Below are 20,484 nucleotides of genomic sequence, written 5' to 3'. Positions count from 1 at the left end.
GTGTGTGTGTGTGTGTGTGTGTGTGTGTGTGTGTGTGCAGCCTTCAAAGTGAGGATCGTCGCTGCAGTAGCAGAAGGAGACTTTATGACCTTCAAAGCCTCCGTAGTTGAAGTCCTGAAGACCGAGAGACGTGAGTCACTGTGACCAGCAGGGTGCCAGTTACCTGGATTAACATACCAGGATATGTTACCTGGATTAACATACCAGGATATGTTACCTGGATTAACATACCAGGGTACCAGTTACCTGGATTAACATACCAGGATATGTTACCTGGATTAACATACCAGGGTACCAGTTACCTGGATTAACATATCAGGGTACCAGTTACCTGGATTAACATACCAGGATATGTTACCTGGATTAACATATCAGGGTACCAGTTACCTGGATTAACATACCAGGGTACCAGTTACCTGGATTAACATATCAGGATATGTTACCTGGATTAACATATCAGGGTATGTTACCTGGATTAACATACCAGGATATCAGTTACCTGGATTAACATACCAGGGTGCCAGTTACCTGGATTAACATATCAGGATATGTTACCTGGATTAACATACCAGGATATCAGTTACCTGGATTAACATACCAGGGTGCCAGTTACCTGGATTAACATACCAGGATATGTTACCTGGATTAACATACCAGGGTACCAGTTACCTGGATTAACATAGCAGGGTGCCAGTTACCTGGATTAACATACCAGGGTACCAGTTACCTGGATTAACATACCAGGGTACCAGTTACCTGGATTAACATACCAGGGTACCAGTTACCTGGATTAACATATCAGGATATGTTACCTGGATTAACATACCAGGATATCAGTTACCTGGATTAACATACCAGGGTACCAGTTACCTGGATTAACATACCAGGGTACTAGTTACCTGGATTAACATACCAGGGTGCCAGTTACCTGGATTAACATACCAGGGTGCCAGTTACCTGGATTAACATACCAGGATATCAGTTACCTGGATTAACATACCAGGGTACCAGTTACCTGGATTAACATACCAGGATATGTCACCTGGTAGATCAGCCACCCACCAATCACCATAATTTGAGAATGGGTAGATCTGATTGGTCAGGAGGCGGAGCTTTACACTCACTGTGATCCAGAACGTATCCTGCTCCTGCTGGTTAGTCAGAGTCAGTTACCATGGTGATTTATCCTGGGTTAATCCTGAAGTTACCATGGTGATTTATCCTGGGTTAATCCTGAAGTTACCTGGATTAGAGGAAACCTGGATTAGTGAGTTTTTTTGTTTATAACACTCAGTTTTTCTGTTGTTTGACTGTTGTCATCTTTCTCCTGTCCAACTGCTGTGGTTCTCCTGTCTGACTGTTGTTGTGGTTCTTCTTTGTGACTGTTGTCGCCATTCTCCTGTCTGACTGTTGTCGCCATTCTCCTGTCTGACTGTTGTTGTGGTTCTCCTGTCTGACTGTTGTTGTGGTTCTCCTGTCTGACTGTTGTTGTGGTTCTTCTTTGTGACTGTTGTCACCGTTCTCCTGTCTGACTGTTGTTGTGGTTCTCCTGTCTGACTGTTGTTGTGGTTCTTCTTTGTGACTGTTGTCACCATTCTCCTGTCTGACTGTTGTTGTGGTTCTTCTTTGTGGCTGTTGTCGCCGTTCTGCTGTCTGACTGTTGTTGTGGTTCTTCTGTCTGACTGTTGTCGCCGTTCTCTCGTCTGACTGTTGTTGTGGTTCTTCTGTCTGGCTGTTGTTGTGGTTCTTCTGTCTGACTGTTGTTGTGGTTCTTCTTTGTGGCTGTTGTCGCCGTTCTCCTGTCTGACTGTTGTTGTGGTTCTTCTGTCTGACTGTTGTCGCCGTTCTCCTGTCTGACTGTTGTTGTGGTTCTTCTGTCTGACTGTTGTCGCCGTTCTCCTGTCTGACTGTTGTTGTGGTTCTTCTGTCTTACTGTTGTCGCTGTTCTCTCGTCTGACTGTTGTTGTGGTTCTTCTTTGTGACTGTTGTCACCGTTTTCTCGTCTGACTGTTGTTGTGGTTCTCCTGTCTGACGGTTGTTGTGGTTCTCCTGTCTGACTGTTGCTGCAGCCCTGGAGGCGGTGCGTTCAGGGACCGAGGTGGAGCTGGTAAAAAAGACGTCCTGCAGCAGCGTAGACCTTCAGAAGGACCAACAGTACCTGGTGATGGGGGCCAGCGGGACCCAGGTCTATGACGGGTCCAGGTCAGACTCACTGCACCTCCTCCTCCACCTCCTCCTCCACCTCCTTCCTGTGATGTGGTGTGTCTCCTGGTTCCTCAGGTACCGCCTCCCTCTGGACTCAGATGTTCTGGTGGAGTTCTGGCCGGCTTCTTGCAGTTCCTCAGAGTGTTTGGACTTCACCGCCCAGCTGGGAGACTTCGCTCTGGACCTGCAGCTCTTCGGCTGCTCCTGAAGCCCCCGAGGAACCCCGGAGGAGCCCCGAGGAACCATCGGAGGAACCCCCGAGGAGCCCCGGAGGAGCCCCCGAGGAACCCCGGAGGAACCCCGGAGGAGCCCCCGAGGAACCCCGGAGGAACCCAGGAGGAGCCCCCGAGGAACCCCGGAGGAGCCCCGAGGAACCATCGGAGGAACCCCCGAGGAACCCCCGAGGAGCCCCCGAGGAATCCCGGAGGAACCCCGGAGTGTGTTGCCATGGTGACGAGTGTCAATAAAGCTGAAACTGCATGCTGAGCTTCACTGTGACCTTCAACTCCTCCACACGTTTGGGAACAAAATCATTTGATTGAAATTCACTTCATCAATTTTTATGGAAATCAAGTTGATACATTTTTCTCTAATTATCTAGATTCTGACGGATGATTTTATTTCAGAATCTCTCGATATTTGTTTTTGTTGCATTATTTGGACACTTTGTGAGAGAAATCAGCAACAGGTTGATTTATTAGAGGTCACAGCAAGGTCACAGGAAGAGGAAGGTCACAGCAAGGTCACAGGAAGAGGAAGGTCACAGCAAGGTCACAGGAAGAGGAAGGTCACAGCAAGGTCACAGGAAGAGGAAGGTCACAGCAAGGTCACAGGAAGAGGAAGGTCACAGCAGTTCCTGTTCTGTAGACTCCCTGAGCTCCTCCCACAAGACCTCTTGGGGCAACTGAGGAGCGTCCTAATAGTCCCTCCTATCTCCTAACAGTCCCTCCTATCTCCTAATAGTCCCTCCTATCTCCTAACAGTCCCTCCTATCTCCTAACAGTCCCTCCTATCTCCTAATAGTCCCTCCTATCTCCTAAAAGTCCCTCCTATCTCCTTTCCCATCCACTTCTCCTGAACCCCAGAAGTCTTTAAGTGGCGGCCACAATAAGGAATTCTCACTAAGCAAAGGAGGCTCAATGCTGCCTTTAGCCTAGGAAACACTAATGCTGCCTTTAGCCTAGGAAACACTAATGCTGCCTTTAGCCGAGGAAAGACATGCTTCCTTTAGTCTAGGAAACACTAATGCTGCCTTTAGCCTAGGAAAGACATGCTTCCTTTAGCCTAGGAAACACTGATGCTTCCTTTAGCCTAGGAAACACCGATGCTTCCTTCAGCCTAGGAAACACCGATGCTTCCCTTAGCCTAGGAAACACCGATGCTTCCCTTAGCCTAGGAAACACCGATGCTTCCCTTAGCCTAGGAAACACCGATGCTTCCTTTAGCCTAGGAAACACCGATGCTTCCTTTAGCCTAGGAAACACCGATGCTTCCTTTAGCCTAGGAAACACCGATGCTTCCTTTAGCCTAGGAAACACCGATGCTTCCTTCAGCCTAGGAAACACCGATGCTTCCTTTAGCCTAGGAAACACCGATGCTTCCTTCAGCCTAGGAAACACCGATGCTTCCTTTAGCCTAGGAAACACCGATGCTTCCTTCAGCCTAGGAAACACTGATGCTTCCTTTAGCCTAGAAAACACTGATGCTTCCTTCAGCCTAGGAAACACCGATGCTTCCTTTAGCCTAGGAAACACCGATGCTTCCCTTAGCCTAGGAAACACCGATGCTTCCTTCAGCCTAGGAAACACCGATGCTTCCTTTAGCCTAGGAAACACCGATGCTTCCTTCAGCCTAGGAAACACTGATGCTTCCTTTAGCCTAGGAAACACTAATGCTTCCTTTAGCCTAGGAAACACTAATGCTTCCTTTAGCCTAGAAAACACCGATGCTTCCCTTAGCCTAGGAAACACTAATGCTTCCTTTAGCCTAGGAAACACTAATGCTTCCTTTAGCCTAGGAAACACTAATGCTTCCTTTAGCCAAGAAAACACTAATGCTTCCTTCAGCCTAGGAAACACTGATGCTTCCTTTAGCCTAGGAAACACTGATGCTTCCTTTAGCCTAGAAAACACCGATGCTTCCCTTAGCCTAGGAAACACTAATGCTTCCTTTAGCCTAGGAAACACTAATGCTTCCTTTAGCCTAGGAAACACTAATGCTTCCTTTAGCCAAGAAAACACTAATGCTTCCTTCAGCCTAGGAAACACTGATGCTTCCTTTAGCCTAGGAAACACTGATGCTTCCTTTAGCCTAGAAAACACCGATGTTTCCTTTAGCCTAGGAAACACTGATGCTTCCTTTAGCCTAGGAAACACCGATGCTTCCTTCAGCCTAGGAAACACCGATGCTTCCTTTAGCCTAGGAAACACTGATGCTTCCTTTAGCCTAGGAAACACTGATGCTTCCCTTAGCCTAGGAAACACTGATGCTTCCTTTAGCCTAGGAAACACCGATGCTTCCTTCAGCCTAGGAAACACCGATGCTTCCCTTAGCCTAGGAAACACCGATGCTTCCCTTAGCCTAGGAAACACTGATGCTTCCCTTAGCCTAGGAAACACTGATGCTTCCTTTAGCCTAGGAAACACCGATGCTTCCTTCAGCCTAGGAAACACCGATGCTTCCTTCAGCCTAGGAAACACCGATGCTTCCCTTAGCCTAGGAAACACCGATGCTTCCCTTAGCCTAGGAAACACTGATGCTTCCTTTAGCCTAAGAAACACAGGAGGCACTATTGGGACACACCCAGAATCTTGGGGGGACCCTGCATGGTGAAGACCTGGTCTGTTGGTTCAGAGTCCACGTTGCCCCCCCACCCTGGAGCTCCAGTACGGGGGTGTTTAAGCACCTGCACACTCAGCACTTCCTGTCCTGCACCTCTCACGCCACATCAAGCGGCTCCAGGTGCCTCTAATCCCCGCAGGGCGTTGCGGTGTCTCGTATCAAACGTCCCTCCGCCTGCAGCTTCCAGGAAGGAAGTCTCACTTCTAACACCTGCAACACTTCACACAGCGGCAGCGCTATAAAAACCCAGCGCACCTGAAGGCAGCACAGCTCCCTGACCAGAGCAGGAGCAGCAGCAGCAGCAGGAGCAGCAGGAGGATGTGGGCGTGGCTTAGTGTCCTCGGGGTCTCGGTGGTCTGCAGTCTGGCTCTGGACTCAAACACCATCCGCTCCTCCAAAGAGGCTCTGCAGAGCTCCGAGCTCCAGGTGAGCCTCCCTCTGCACCTCCTGCAGGAGCTGAGCCTCACTAACCCTAACCCTCACTCTGATTGGTCCATCAGGATCCTTCCTACAGCAGCCTGGAGTCCAGAACCGGGTCCAGGTCCAGCACCAGGTCCAGGTCCAGCACCGGGTCTAGCTGGGACCAGAGAGCAGCAGGGTGCACAGGACGGGACTGTAACTCTCCTCTGGTCAGTGTTCACTGGAACTAGTTACTGAGAGTAACTAGTTACTGGGTTAGTCTGCTGTCACTGGAACTAGTTACTGAGAGTAACTAGTTACTGAGTTAGTCTGCTGTCATGGTAACTAGTTACTGAGAGTAACTAGTTACTGAGTTAGTCTGCTGTCACTGGAACTAGTTACTGAGAGTAACTAGTTACTGGGTTAGTCTGCTGTCACGGTAACTAGTTACTGAGAGTAACTAGTTACTGGGTTAGTCTGCTGTCACTGGAACTAGTTACTGAGAGTAACTAGTTACTGAGTTAGTCTGCTGTCATGGTAACTAGTTACTGAGAGTAACTAGTTACTGAGTTAGTCTGCTGTCACTGGAACTAGTTACTGAGAGTAACTAGTTACTGGGTTAGTCTGCTGTCACGGTAACTAGTTACTGAGAGTAACTAGTTACTGAGTTAGTCTGCTGTCACTGGAACTAGTTACTGGGTTAGTCTGCTGTCACGGTAACTAGTTACTGAGAGTAACTAGTTACTGAGTTAGTCTGCTGTCACTGTAGCTAGTTACTGAGAGTAACTAGTTACTGAGTTAGTCTGCTGTCACTGTAGCTAGTTACTGAGAGTAGCTAGTTACTGAGAGTAACTAGTTACTGAGTTAGTCTGCTGTCACGGTAGCTAGTTACTGAGAGTAACTAGTTACTGGGTTAGTCTGCTGTCACGGTAACTAGTTACTGAGAGTAACTAGTTACTGAGTTAGTCTGCTGTCACTGTAGCTAGTTACTGAGAGTAACTAGTTACTGAGTTAGTCCGCTGTCACGGTAGCTAGTTACTGAGAGTAACTAGTTACTGAGTTAGTCTGCTGTCACCGTAGCTAGTTACTGAGAGTAACTAGTTACTGAGTTAGTCCGCTGTCACGGTAGCTAGTTACTGAGAGTAACTAGTTACTGAGTTAGTCTGCTGTCACGGTAACTAGTTACTGAGAGTAACTAGTTACTGAGTTAGTCTGCTGTCACTGTAGCTAGTTACTGAGAGTAACTAGTTACTGAGTTAGTCCGCTGTCACACTGTTACTGTACAGACAGTATGTGTGTGTGTTGCAGGGGGGGGGCTGCAGTACCCGGGTCAAGAGCAGAACCTCCGACACCCTGATGGAGCCCCAGAGACACTCGGACCGACTCAACAGGACCAAAGGTGCCCCCCCCCCCACACACACACACTGTAGGGTGAACATCACACTTGAGTCCTCATCCAAGATGGCCGAGCCGGCGCTGACTGAAGGGGGCGTGTCCTGCAGGTGTGGAGATGGCGAGCTGCGTGCGCTCAGTGGACTGCGGGGCGGGGCTGTGCTGCGCCCGCTACCTGACGGGGCGGCGCTGCCAGAGGGTCCCCCGGGCGGGGGAGGTGTGTCTGCTGCGGGGGCCCACCAAGCAGCGCAGGAACCTGGGGCGCTGCGACTGCGCAGCCGGCCTCGTCTGCAGCGCCGCTGCAGGCGGCAAGGCCCAGGGCGTCTGCGTGCCCCGCCCCCGCCAGGGGCAGAGGACAACACGGCATTCTGGGAAGAAGAGGCGGCCGGCAGCCAGCGAGCTCAGTTGCTGAGGGGGAGGGGGGGGGGGGGGGGGGGTGGGGGGAGGGGAGGGGCATCAGTGCTGTTTGTCTTTGAGCAAAATGAATAAAGTTACATCTGCTGACATCAGTCTGGATTGATTGTCTCACCAGGGACAGACGGGGGACAGACAGACAGAGAAAGATGGACGGACAGACAGAGAAAGAGGGACGGACAGACAGAGAAAGAGGCAGACGGACGGACAGAGAAAGAGACAGACGGACGGACAGAGAAAGAGACAGACAGACGGACAGAGAAAGAGACAGACAGGGAAAGAGACAGACAGGGAAAGAGACAGACGGACAGACAGGGAAAGAGACAGACGGACAGACAGAGAAAGAGACAGACAGACGGACAGAGAAAGAGGCAGACGGACGGACAGACAGAGAAAGAGGCAGACGGACGGACAGACAGAGAAAGAGACAGACAGGGAAAGAGACAGACAGGGAAAGAGACAGACGGACAGACAGAGAAAGAGACAGACGGACAGACAGAGAAAGAGACAGACGGACAGACACAGACAGAGAAAGAGACAGACAGAGAAAGAGACGGACAGACAGAGAAAGAGACAGACAGGGAAAAAGACAGACGGACAGACAGGGAAAGAGACAGACGGACAGACAGGGAAAGAGACAGACGGACAGACAGACAGAGAAAGAGACAGACGGACAGACAGAGAAAGAGACAGACGGACAGACAGAGAAAGAGACAGACGGACAGACACAGACAGAGAAAGAGACAGACAGAGAAAGAGACGGACAGACAGAGAAAGAGACAGACAGGGAAAAAGACAGACGGACAGACAGGGAAAGAGACAGATGGACAGACAGGGAAAGAGACAGACGGACAGACAGACAGAGAAAGAGACAGACGGACAGACAGAGAAAGAGACAGACGGACAGACAGAGAAAGAGACAGACGGACAGAGAAAGAGACAGACAGAGAAAGAGACAGACAGACAGAGAAAGAGACAGACGGACAGACAGAGAAAGAGACAGACAGAGAAAGAGACAGACAGAGAAAGAGACAGACGGACAGACAGAGAAAGAGACAGACAGAGAAAGAGACAGACAGACAGAGAAAGAGACAGACAGACAGACAGAGAAAGAGACAGACAGACAGACAGAGAAAGAGAGACGGACAGACAGAGAAAGAGACAGACGGACAGACAGAGAAAGACAGAGACAGACAGAGAAAGAGACAGACGGACAGAGAAAGAGACAGACGGACAGACAGAAAGAGACAGACAGAGAAAGAGACAGACAGAGAAAGAGACAGACGGACAGACAGAGAAAGAGACAGACAGAGAAAGAGACAGACAGACAGAGAAAGAGACAGACAGACAGACAGAGAAAGAGACAGACAGACAGACAGAGAAAGAGAGACGGACAGACAGAGAAAGAGACAGACGGACAGACAGAGAAAGACAGAGACAGACAGAGAAAGAGACAGACGGACAGAGAAAGAGACAGACGGACAGACAGAAAGAGACAGACAGAGAAAGAGACAGACGGACAGACAGAGAAAGAGACAGACAGACAGAGAAAGAGACAGACAGACAGAGAAAGAGACAGACGGACAGACAGAGAAAGAGACAGACGGACAGACAGAGAAAGACAGAGACAGACAGAGAAAGACAGAGAAAGAGAAAGACAGAGACAGACAGAGAAAGACAGAGACAGACAGAGAAAGAGACAGACAGAGAAAGAGACAGACGGACAGACAGAGAAAGAGACAGACAGACAGAGAAAGAGACAGACAAAGACAGACGGACAGACAGAGAAAGACAGACGGACAGACAGAGAAAGAGACAGACGGACAGACAGAGAAAGAGACAGACGGACAGACAGAGAAAGAGACAGACGGACAGACAGAGACAGACAGACAGAGAAAGAGACAGACGGACAGAGAAAGAGACAGAGACAGACGGACAGAGAAAGAGACAGACGGACAGACAGAGAAAGAGACAGACGGACAGACAGAGAAAGAGACAGACGGACAGACAGAGAAAGAGGCAGACGGACAGACAGAGAAAGAGACAGACGGACAGACAGAGAAAGAGACAGACAGACAGACAGAGAAAGAGACAGACAGACAGAGAAAGAGACAGACGGACAGACAGAGAAAGAGACAGACAGACAGACAGAGAAAGAGACAGACGGACAGACAGATAAAGAGACAGACGGACAGACAGAGAAAGAGACAGACGGACAGACAGAGAAAGAGACAGACAGAGAAAGAGACAGACGGACAGAGAAAGAGACAGACGGACACGTTTGATTCGTCAAGGCGTGATTTTATTTCCTTTCTTTTGACAGGATGAAAAAAAAAGACTGGAAAAACCGTTAATGCAAAATAAACTTGGAAGCTAAAGTCAGATGCAGCAACAAGATTTCAACAGAGAAAAAGGGGCGGGACCATCGGCTCATTCTCCAATAGGAATGTTGAATGTTGGAGGGCGGGGCCATAAAGGGGGCGTGGCTACAGGAAGACCGCTGGGCGCTCAGAGCTGTCCGCAGTCTGCGATGACGATCTTCGCCGAGGTTTTCCCGCTCTGGCTTCCGTAAGACTCCACATTCTTCACCACATCCATCCCCTCCACCACGCTGCCGAACACCACGTGCTTCCCATCCAGCCTGCAGACAAGGAGCAGGGCACAGTGAGCCCTCCAGACAAGGAGCAGGGCACAGTGAGCCCTCCAGACAGACAAGGAGCAGGGCACAGTGAGCCCTCCAGACAGACAAGGAGCAGGGCACAGTGAGCCCTCCAGACAAGGAGCAGGGCACAGTGAGCCCTCCAGACAAGGAGCAGGGCACAGTGAGCCCTCCTCCAGACAGACAAGGAGCAGGGCACAGTGAGCCCTCCAGACAAGGAGCAGGGCACAGTGAGCCCTCCAGACAAGGAGCAGGGCACAGTGAGCCCTCCAGACAGACAAGGAGCAGGGCACAGTGAGCCCTCCAGACAAGGAGCAGGGCACAGTGAGCCCTCCAGACAAGGAGCAGGGCACAGTGAGCCCTCCAGACAAGGAGCAGGGCACAGTGAGCCCTCCAGACAAGGAGCAGGGCACAGTGAGCCCTCCAGACAAGGAGCAGGGCACAGTGAGCCCTCCAGACAGACAAGCAGCAGGGCACAGTGAGCCCTCCAGACAAGGAGCAGGGCACAGTGAGCCCTCCAGACAAGGAGCAGGGCACAGTGAGCCCTCCTCCAGACAGACAAGGAGCAGGGCACAGTGAGCCCTCCAGACAAGGAGCAGGGCACAGTGAGCCCTCCTCCAGACAGACAAGGAGCAGGGCACAGTGAGCCCTCCAGACAAGGAGCAGGGCACAGTGAGCCCTCCTCCAGACAGACAAGCAGCAGGGCACAGTGAGCCCTCCAGACAGACAAGGAGCAGGGCACAGTGAGCCCTCCAGACAAGGAGCAGGGCACAGTGAGCCCTCCAGACAAGGAGCAGGGCACAGTGAGCCCTCCAGACAAGGAGCAGGGCACAGTGAGCCCTCCAGACAAGCAGCAGGGCACAGTGAGCCCTCCTCCAGACAGACAAGGAGCAGGGCACAGTGAGCCCTCCTCCAGACAGACAAGGAGCAGGGCACAGTGAGCCCTCCAGACAAGGAGCAGGGCACAGTGAGCCCTCCTCCAGACAGACAAGGAGCAGGGCACAGTGAGCCCTCCTCCAGACAAGTGTCTCCAGTATTGTAGTACCATAGTTAAACTGAAGTAAGGCAGTACTTGCTTCCTCACTGATTGATGGTTCGAAGGGTTAAATGTCCTGTAATTGATCACATGACCTCAGTCGCTCCACGTGTTTCATTACGTTTCCACGTATTTTACGGATCTATAGAGCGGTTCTTCTAGAACAGGGTCTCAACCTGTGGCTCCTTCAGCCTGTCTCCCTGTAGTACATCCTGGAGCGGTATGGTAAGGCAAGGCTGTATGGTAAGGCAAAGTACTCCCAGAACCAAGTGTTGGTCGTCCCACTCCAGAGGGCAGTAAAGTGAAGCCCCCCCCGGTGCCCCCCCTACCAGGCGGTCTCTGCGGTGCAGAGGAAGAACTGCGAGCCGTTGGTGTTGGGCCCCCCCCCCCCCCCCCCGGTGCCCCCCCTACCAGGCGGTCTCTGCGGTGCAGAGGAAGAACTGCGAGCCGTTGGTGTTGGGCCCCCCCCCCCCCCCCCGGTGCCCCCCCTACCAGGCCGTCTCTGCGGTGCAGAGGAAGAACTGCGAGCCGTTGGTGTTGGGCCCCCCCCCCCCCCCGGTGCCCCCCCTACCAGGCCGTCTCTGCGGTGCAGAGGAAGAACTGCGAGCCGTTGGTGTTGGGCCCCCCCCCCCCCCCCCGGTGCCCCCCCTACCAGGCCGTCTCTGCGGTGCAGAGGAAGAACTGCGAGCCGTTGGTGTTGGGCCCCCCCCCCCCCCCCCCGGTGCCCCCCCTACCAGGCCGTCTCTGCGGTGCAGAGGAAGAACTGCGAGCCGTTGGTGTTGGGCCCCCCCCCCGGTGCCCCCCCTACCAGGCCGTCTCTGCGGTGCAGAGGAAGAACTGCGAGCCGTTGGTGTTGGGCCCCCCCCCCCCGGTGCCCCCCCTACCAGGCCGTCTCTGCGGTGCAGAGGAAGAACTGCGAGCCGTTGGTGTTGGGCCCCCCCCCCCCCCGGTGCCCCCCCTACCAGGCCGTCTCTGCGGTGCAGAGGAAGAACTGCGAGCCGTTGGTGTTGGGCCCCCCCCCCCCCCGGTGCCCCCCCTACCAGGCCGTCTCTGCGGTGCAGAGGAAGAACTGCGAGCCGTTGGTGTTGGGCCCCCCCCCCCCGGTGCCCCCCCTACCAGGCCGTCTCTGCGGTGCAGAGGAAGAACTGCGAGCCGTTGGTGTTGGGCCCCCCCCCCGGTGCCCCCCCTACCAGGCCGTCTCTGCGGTGCAGAGGAAGAACTGCGAGCCGTTGGTGTTGGGCCCCCCCCCCGGTGCCCCCCCTACCAGGCCGTCTCTGCGGTGCAGAGGAAGAACTGCGAGCCGTTGGTGTTGGGCCCGGCGTTGGCCATGGACAGGATCCCCGGCCCGGTGTGCTTCAGCTGGAAGTTCTCGTCAGCAAACTTGTTCCCGTAGATGGACTTTCCTCCAGTTCCATTGTGGTTGGTGAAGTCTCCGCCCTGCAGGAGCACCACACTCATTACACCACCTCCTCCCACCTCCACCCAGTCCTCATTACACCCCTGCTGGGAGCCTCATCCACCCACACATCCACCCATGCCTCCTCCCACACCTCCTCACATTACCACTGAGGGGGCGTGTCCACACCAGAGCGCTACTTCACCTAAACTCGCTGCTATTGGCCGACCCTCCACAGGAGGCGGAGCTTCAGAAGCCCAGCAAGGTCTTTGAACAGTCCCAGAGTGAGGAGATTGTAAAACCCCGGCTCAGCTGGGAGGCGTGGCCAATGATGTCATCAGAAACTACTGATACTGGCAGCAGGAGCATAGAGCTATACAAACATAGAGCTATAGGAGCATAGAGCTATAGAAACATAGAGCTATAGAAACATAGAGCTATAGGAGCATAGAGCTATAGGAGCATAGAGCTATAGGAGCATAGAGCTATAGGATCATAGAGCTATACGAGCATAGAGCTATACAAACATGGAGCTATACGAGCATAGAGCTATAGGAGCATAGAGCTATAGGAGCATAGAGCTATAGGAGCATAGAGCTATAGAAACATAGAGCTATAGGAGCATAGAGCTATAGGAGCATAGAGCTATAGAAACATAGAGCTATAGGAGCATAGAGCTATAGGAGCATAGAGCTATAGAAACATAGAGCTATAGGAGCATAGAGCTATAGGAGCATAGAGCTATAGGAGCATAGAGCTATACGAACCTAGAGCTATAGGAGCATAGAGCTATAGAAGCATAGAGCTATAGGAGCATAGAGCTATACAAACATAGAGCTATAGGAGCATAGAGCTATACAAACATAGAGCTATACGAGCATAGAGCTATACGAGCATAGAGCTATAGGAGCATAGAGCTATACGAGCATAGAGCTATAGGAGCATAGAGCTATAGGAGCATAGAGCTATAGAAACAGAGCTATAGAAACATAGAGCTATGAGCATAGAGCTATAGGAGCATAGAGCTATAGGAGCATAGAGCTATAGAAACATAGAGCTATAGGAGCATAGAGCTATAGAAACATAGAGCTATAGGAGCATAGAGCTATAGAAACATAGAGCTATAGAAACATAGAGCTATACAAACATAGAGCTATAGGAGCATAGAGCTATAGAACTCAGTTATAGAGAAGTTTATGAGCAGGAGTCTATTTCTATGTTTCTATGCGCTGTTGTCTCTTCTTCTGTGTTTTTGATGGTGTTGGTGAGTCCCAGCGCCCCTGAAGGCCTGTCCTGTGTACTACAGCCCTGAAGGCCCTTGTGGGGCCCAGAGGACGGAGGTGGTTGTAGCTGGGGGGCCAGGACCACGCCACGGCCAGAACACCATCAACACTGAGACCAGCTTTCATCTCACTTTGATCTACTTTATCCTGCCAGACGCCCTGGTAGCACCTGGTTCCTCATCGGCGCTGGACCGCCACTCCGCCTCACTTCCTGTTTACGTTTGGTTCTCGTGTCTGTCTGCTTTACTCAGCTCAAGCCACAGCGCCCCCCCGTGGCCCGGCAGACCAACTGCATGGTGTCAGTCTGCTGCTGCTGCCGTGGAAACACATCAACAGGTCTCACCCTCTCACCTAACCCCCAATCACCCTCTCACCTAACCCCCAATCACCCTCTCACCTAACCCCCAATCACCCCCTCACCTAACCCCCAATCACCCTCTCACCTAACCCCCAATCACCCCCTCACCTAACCCCCAATCACCCCCTCACCTAACCCCCAATCACCCTCTCACCTAACCCCCAATCACCCTCTCACCTAACCCCCAATCACCCCCTCACCTAACCCCCAATCACCCTCTCACCTAACCCCCAATATCACCCCCTCACCTAACCCCCAATCACCCTCTCACCTAACCCCCAATCACCCTCTCACCTAACCCCCAATCACCCCCTCACCTAACCCCCAATATCACCCCCTCACCTAACCCCCAATCACCCCCTCACCTAACCCCCAATCACCCCCTCACCTAACCCCCAATCACCCTCTCACCTAACCCCCAATCACCCTCTCACCTAACCCCCAATCACCCCCTCACCTAACCCCCAATCACCCTCTCACCTAACCCCCAATATCACCCCCTCACCTAACCCCCAATCACCCTCTCACCTAACCCCCAATCACCCTCTCACCTAACCCCCAATCACCCTCTCACCTAACCCCCAATCACCCCCTCACCTAACCCCCAATATCACCCCCTCACCTAACCCCCAATCACCCTCTCACCTAACCCCCAATCACCCTCTCACCTAACCCCCAATCACACCCTCACCTAACCCCCAATCACCCTCTCACCTAACCCCCAATCACCCTCTCACCTAACCCCCAATCACCCTCTCACCTAACCCCCAATATCACCCCCTCACCTAACCCCCAATCACCCCCTCACCTAACCCCCAATATCACCCCCTCACCTAACCCCCAATATCACCCCCTCACCTAACCCCCAATCACCCTCTCACCCCCCCTCCTCACCTGACACATGAAGTGAGGGATGACCCGGTGGAAGCAGCTCCCCTTGTAGCCGAAGCCTTTCTCTCCGGTGCACAGAGCCCGGAAGTTCTCCGCCGTCCTGGGAACCACGTCGGCACGCAGCTGCAGAACCACAAACATCAGTGAGTGGACAGACCCGGTTCAACATCAGAACCAGAACCACAAACATCAGTGAGTGGACAGACCCGGTTCAACATCAGAACCAGAACCACAAACATCAGTGAGTGGACAGACCCGGTTCAACATTGCACGTTGCTGTGTTGCTTTGCTAACATTGCTGCGTTGCTTTGCTAACATTTCACATTGCTGTGTTGCTTTGCTAACATTGCCGCGTTGCTTTGCTGACATTGTACGTTGCTGTGTTGCTTTGCCAACATTGCTGCGTTGCTTTGCTAACATTGCACGTTGCCGTGTTGGTTTGCCAACATTGTACGTTGCTGTTTTGCTTTGCTAACATTGCTGCGTTGTTCAACCACAAACATCAGTGAGTGGACAGACCCGGTTCAACATTGCACGTTGCTGTGTTGCTTTGCTAATATTGTACATTGCTTTGCTAACATTGTACGTTGCTGCGTTGCTTTGCTAACATTTCACATTGCTGTGTTGCTTTGCTGACATTGTACGTTGCTGTGTTGCTTTGCTAACATTGCTGCGTTGCTTTGCTAACATTGCTGCGTTGCTTTGCTAACATTGCACATTGCCGCGTTGCTTTGCTAACATTGCACGTTGCCGTGTTGCTTTGCTAACATTGCTGCGTTGCTTTGCTAACATTGCACTTTGCTGTGTTGCTTTGCTAACATTTCACATTGCTGTGTTGCTTTGCTAACATTTCACATTGCTGCGTTGCTTTGCTAACATTGCTGTGTTGCTGCATTGCTTTGCTAACATTGCTGTGTTGCTGCATTGCTTTGCTAACATTGCATGTTGCTGCGTTGCTTTGCTAACATTGCATGTTGCTGCGTTGCTTTGCTGACATTGCACGTTGCTGTGTTGCTTTGCGGTGTTTTTAGTGTAAACTGCGTCCAAACAGCAACATGTTGCCATGAACAGTAGTAGCACAGTGCTGCTACATTAGCCTTCTGGCAGGCTGCAAACTGTGGAATGGAGTTACAGACTCATCACTCCACGTCTTATTGAGACCCGCCTCCCTTCAGGAAATCCAGTCCAGTTTGTAGAGCAGCAGGGAAACACTGGAGTGGAGTCGTTCCAGCAGCAGAGAAACACTGGAGTGGAGTCGTTCCAGCAGCAGAGAAACACTGGAGTGGAGTCGTTCCAGCAGCAGGGAAACACTGGAGTGGAGTCGTTCCAGCAGCAGCAGAGAAACACTGGAGTGGAGTCGTTCCAGCAGCAGGGAAACGCGGGAATGGAGTCATTCCAGCAGCAGGGAAACACTGGAGTGGAGTCGTTCCAGCAGCAGGGAAACACTGGAGTGGAGTCGTTCCAGCAGCAGAGAAACACTGGAGTGGAGTCGTTCCAGCAGCAGAGAAACACTGGAGTGGAGTCGTTCCAGCAGCAGTAAGGCAGACATGGCTTCATTGAACAGAAACTCACGATTTGCGAATTATGTTGATATTGGAACCAACAGGACCCTGGATCGGATCCATGCCTAATTTAAAGGACCTATACTATATAGGCTGGACTGTAAAACATGAAATCCTGTAAGGTCAGTTCACCAGCAGGAGGAGCCACTTCAGTGTGACGTCACCATGAAGTACTGCAGGGCACACAGTTCAGAGGTTTTACTCTACTTCAAACTGAAATCAACTATTTTATAGCGTGTGTGTGTGTGTTAAACCACCTGCAGTGACCTGAGCACCACGTCAGGCCCCGTTATTTCACTGTGTGTGTGTGGTGCAGGCCGTGTGGGTGTGTGCGCGGTGCAGGATGTGTGTGTGTGTTGCAGGGCGTGTGCGTGCGTGCGCAGGCCGGGACGAAGCGTCTCGTAATGGAGGAGCGACTCAAAATGGCTGTTAGCGCCCGTCGATGAGCGGCAGTGCAGATTCTCCCTCCTCAGAACCTTCTGGAAGCCCCGCCTCACGCAGCGGCCCCCGCACTCCTCGTCTGTAAAGCCGCGGTGGAAGAATCGAACCGACCTGCCCCGAAACCGCGCGAGGCTTCTTTTGAAGTTTCCCGCGCTTTAACGGCGAAACAAAGAGCGGCGCGTCAAGACCCGCTAGCATTAGGGTTAGCATTAGCCTGTTAGCCGGAGTGCCGCAGAGCGACGGGAGCGGCCCGGTGAGGAGCGGCCCGGCGCCTCCTCTACCAGCCCCGGTGACTGTCGGACACGAGCAGCGGGCACGTGCCCTCGGTCGACGGAGAACCGGAGCGTGAACCGGAGCGCAGTCCCCCTCCAGCCCAGGCTCCGGTTCCTTCCCCGGCCCCGGGGCCCCGCGCACACCCGCTCACCTCCATCACGATGCGGCCGACGGGCTTTCCCGCCGCCGTCACGTCGAAGTAGACTCGGGGCTTGGCCATGTCAGCGGGCTGCAGGGAGCGAGGAGGAACCGGCGGCTGTCACGGGACGCGGCGTCCGCAAGGGTCCGAGAAAAGATGGAGCAGGGGGGATTAGTTTTATATAACGGTCCCGGTGGGCGGGGCCACGTCACCTCCAGCCAACCGGCGTGCCGACGGCTGGGACAGACAGGCCGCTCAGCCAATCAGAGACGAGAACGCAACCGCGGTCATTCCACTGGTCAGACGAGCGTTTCCACGGTGCGTTGGATTCGAGTGTCGGGGTGGGCCGCGGCGGTCGTAAAGCGACGTCACCGCCTGACCCCGCCCCTCTACGCGGTCGCGGTGACATAAACGGCGCTCGCCTCCGACAACTCGAAAGATCGATGCGCGCAGTGCACGCGCACGCAGGGTCTGCAGTGAATGCGTGCGCGGCCCCGCGGTCAGGGCGCGGCCCCGCGGTCAGGGCGCGGCCCGTCCTGTCCTGCAGGAAGGAGGAAAGTGTGAAAACGGAACGAGATGTTGAAAGTGAGGCTGATGGTTCAGAACGTCAGTGGCTCCGTGAGTGCTGGTGGGGTCAAAGGTCAAACTGTTCACCAGGACGAGGTTCTCCTTCCATTTCGCCAGGTTTGACCTCTGACCCCTCTGGCTGCTGGTGCAGAGCGCCCCCTGCTGTCAATAAACACTCACACTTCGTTTCAGTCATTTATTCCAAACTGTTCAGTAACAAAAGTTGGCAGCCACAATTTGAAACAAGTTTTTAAACAAAACTGAAGAAAACAAACCCGACAGGTGGAATGACTTCCTTTCAGACAGAATGCAAAAAAAGAGGGCGGGGCCTTAAAGGGGGCGTGGCTACAGGAAGACCACTGGGCGCTCAGAGCTGTCCGCAGTCTGCGATGACGACCTTCTTCGAGGTTTTCCCGCTTTCGCACCCGTAAGACTCCACATTCTTCACCACATCGCCCCCCTCCACCACGCTGCCGAACACCACGTGCTTCCCATCCAGCCTGCAGACAAGGAGCAGGGCACAGTGAGCCCTCCAGACAAGGAGCAGGGCACAGTGAGCCCTCCAGACAAGGAGCAGGGCACAGTGAGCCCTCCAGACAAGGAGCAGGGCACAGTGAGCCCTCCTCCAGACAGACAAGGAGCAGGGCACAGTGAGCCCTCCTCCAGACAGACAAGGAGCAGGGCACAGTGAGCCCTCCAGACAAGGAGCAGGGCACAGTGAGCCCTCCAGACAGACAAGGAGCAGGGCACAGTGAGCCCTCCTCCAGACAGACAAGGAGCAGGGCACAGTGAGCCCTCCTCCAGACAGACAAGGAGCAGGGCACAGTGAGCCCTCCTCCAGACAGACAAGGAGCAGGGCACAGTGAGCCCTCCTCCAGACAGACAAGGAGCAGGGCACAGTGAGCCCTCCTCCAGACAGACAAGGAGCAGGGCACAGTGAGCCCTCCTCCAGACAGACAAGGAGCAGGGCACAGTGAGCCCTCCTCCAGACAGACAAGGAGCAGGGCACAGTGAGCCCTCCAGACGTACCAGGCGGTCTTGGCGGTGCAGAGGAAGAACTGCGAGCCGTTGGTGTTGGGCCCGGCGTTGGCCATGGACAGGATCCCCGGCCCGGTGTGCTTCAGCTGGAAGTTCTCGTCAGCAAACTTGTTCCCGTAGATGGACTTTCCTCCAGTTCCATTGTGGTTGGTGAAGTCTCCGCCCTGCAGGAGCACCACACTCATTACACCACCCTGGGCTCACCTGGTCTCCTCACCAGGCCAGGTCCAGGACTCACCTGACACATGAAGCCCGGGATGACCCGGTGGAAGCAGCTCCCCTTGTAGCCGAAGCCTTTCTCCCCGGTGCACAGAGCTCGGAAGTTCTCCGCCGTCTTGGGAACCACGTCAGAGCGAAGCTGCAGAACCAGAGGAGACAGTGAGCGCCCCCTGTCAGTAGTGCTGGGTACTGACCAACTACACTCTAGTACCACCTGGTCAGTAGGGTTGAGGTTTATTTGAACTAGGAAATATAAAATACATACATGGTAGCTGGAATGGAGAACACGCAGAATATATTAATATACATTTCATTCATTTTCCTCTAATTCTGACTTCCTGACAAGTTTTAGAACGTTTCACTTCATTTACTGCATCGACCGAATGATCAAAAGGTGGAACTGATTATAGGGGACATCATTAACCGCAACACACTACAGCCATGGCTTAACCGCGTCACATTATTTCTACCAGTTCGACCAAACAAACCGGTTTCCTTCGTCAAACTTCCTGAGCAGCTGCGCACTTCTGCAGGGGGCCGACGGGGCAACTACTAGCCGGCCGGAACGGGACAGCTACCGGCCGGCCGGAACGGGACAGCTACCGGCCGGCCGGAACGGAGCAGCTACCGGCCGGAACGGGACAGCTACCGGCCGGAACGGGACAGCTACCGGCCGGAACGGGACAGCTACCGGCCGGAACGGGACAGCTACCGGCCGGAACGGGACAGCTACCGGCCGGAACGGGACAGCTACCGGCCGGAAGGAACAGCTACTCGCTCCTCTCTGGAGCAACTATGACGTCGAACCAGGAAATGAACGCGGTGAGTCACGGTTAAAGTGACTCGTGTGTTTCTAACGATTCGTTCGACGTGTTGGAACATGAAGCTCGAGCTCCTCCAACCGGTTTCACCGACGCTCCCGCGGCCGGCTCGAGCAGCTTCCGGGTCTCGGACCCTGGAGCTTCACGCGCAGGTCCGAGTAACCGGAAGAAGTGCCTCCGTTCCCGCTTACCTCCATCACGATGCGGCCGGCCGACGTACCGCCGACGGTGATATCGAAGAAAACTCTGGGCAGAGCCATGTCTGGAGGTTGTGGTCGGGCGGAGCAGCACACGGTCCCGGCGGCTTCACGGAGGAAGTGAGGTCGGTCTGTGGGCGGACCCGACACTTGTACAGAGTCCGTGCAGGGCGGAGTCACAGCGAGCCAATCAGTGGAGACGTTGAGTTTGAGTGGCTCGAACCGGAACCAATCAACGCTCAGAATCTTCCCGCGCTGCAGTGACGTACTCGTTCAGGAGCACGTTCGATGTAACGCTCGGGCGGGACTGTGTGGGGGGCGGCCATGATGCTGCATGACGCTTCGCTTATCTC

General features: G+C 53.6%; 3 protein-coding genes across 5 annotated transcripts in view; 2 read left to right on the top strand and 1 right to left on the bottom strand.

The window, feature by feature from the left end:
• c5 (complement component 5) overlaps window positions 1-2,645 on the top strand; it is a gene marked incomplete at its 5' end in the record, with an annotated part of 26,197 nt that extends 23,552 nt beyond the window's left edge. Inside the window, 3 exon segments of the mRNA XM_080522029.1 lie at window positions 41-130; window positions 2,070-2,202; window positions 2,281-2,645. Of these exon segments, the coding sequence (XP_080378155.1) occupies window positions 41-130; window positions 2,070-2,202; window positions 2,281-2,413 (356 nt within the window). The 3' untranslated portion in view covers window positions 2,414-2,645.
• Window positions 2,646-4,899: 2,254 nt separating this feature from the next.
• On the top strand, window positions 4,900-7,249 carry LOC308148553 (uncharacterized protein; the record flags this gene model as incomplete). Its single annotated transcript, XM_080522028.1, has 4 exons — window positions 4,900-5,472; window positions 5,547-5,675; window positions 6,754-6,844; window positions 6,948-7,249. The coding sequence occupies exons 1-4, from the start codon at window positions 5,365-5,367 to the stop codon at window positions 7,247-7,249; spliced, it is 630 nt and encodes a 209-aa protein (XP_080378154.1). The 5' UTR covers window positions 4,900-5,364.
• Window positions 7,250-9,531: 2,282 nt separating this feature from the next.
• Window positions 9,532-20,250, bottom strand: LOC308148551 (peptidyl-prolyl cis-trans isomerase-like). Of its 3 annotated transcripts, none has more exons than XM_080522027.1 (4): window positions 20,126-20,209; window positions 14,878-14,997; window positions 12,211-12,383; window positions 9,532-9,892 (listed from the first exon to the last, which is right to left on the bottom strand). In XM_080522027.1, exons 1-4 carry the CDS (start codon window positions 20,192-20,194, stop codon window positions 9,760-9,762), a joined length of 495 nt encoding a protein of 164 aa, XP_080378153.1. In that variant the 5' UTR covers window positions 20,195-20,209; the 3' UTR covers window positions 9,532-9,759. The 3 variants fall into 3 exon arrangements, with proteins under 3 accessions (XP_080378153.1, XP_080378152.1, XP_080378151.1); XM_080522026.1 differs by lacking the exon at window positions 20,126-20,209 and adding an exon at window positions 17,302-17,460; XM_080522025.1 differs by lacking the exons at window positions 9,532-9,892; window positions 12,211-12,383; window positions 14,878-14,997 and adding exons at window positions 18,039-18,356; window positions 18,886-19,058; window positions 19,133-19,252 and having other exon boundaries at window positions 20,126-20,250.
• Window positions 20,251-20,484: the final 234 nt, after the last annotated feature.

The sequence above is a fragment of the Blennius ocellaris genome (genome assembly GCF_963422515.1).
Source record: "Blennius ocellaris genome assembly, contig: SCAFFOLD_73, whole genome shotgun sequence".
NCBI lineage: Eukaryota > Metazoa > Chordata > Actinopteri > Blenniiformes > Blenniidae > Blennius > Blennius ocellaris.
The sequence above is the reverse complement of the archived record's forward strand: the minus strand, read 5'-3'. Positions and strand labels throughout refer to the sequence as shown.

What these genes read in the sequence shown, in the direction of transcription:
- LOC308148551 (XM_080522025.1), bottom strand. Translation starts at nt 20,194, where the DNA reads ATGGCTCTGCCCAGAGTTTTCTTCGATATCACCGTCGGCGGTACGTCG. An exon ending in CCGGCCGCATCGTGATGGAG is followed by an intron (nt 19,253 to 20,125) that starts GTAAGCGGGAAC and finishes CTGGTTCTGCAG; the next exon opens with CTTCGCTCTGACGTGGTTCC. An exon ending in TGCACCGCCAAGACCGCCTG is followed by an intron (nt 18,357 to 18,885) that starts GTACGTCTGGAG and finishes CCTTGTCTGCAG; the next exon opens with GCTGGATGGGAAGCACGTGG.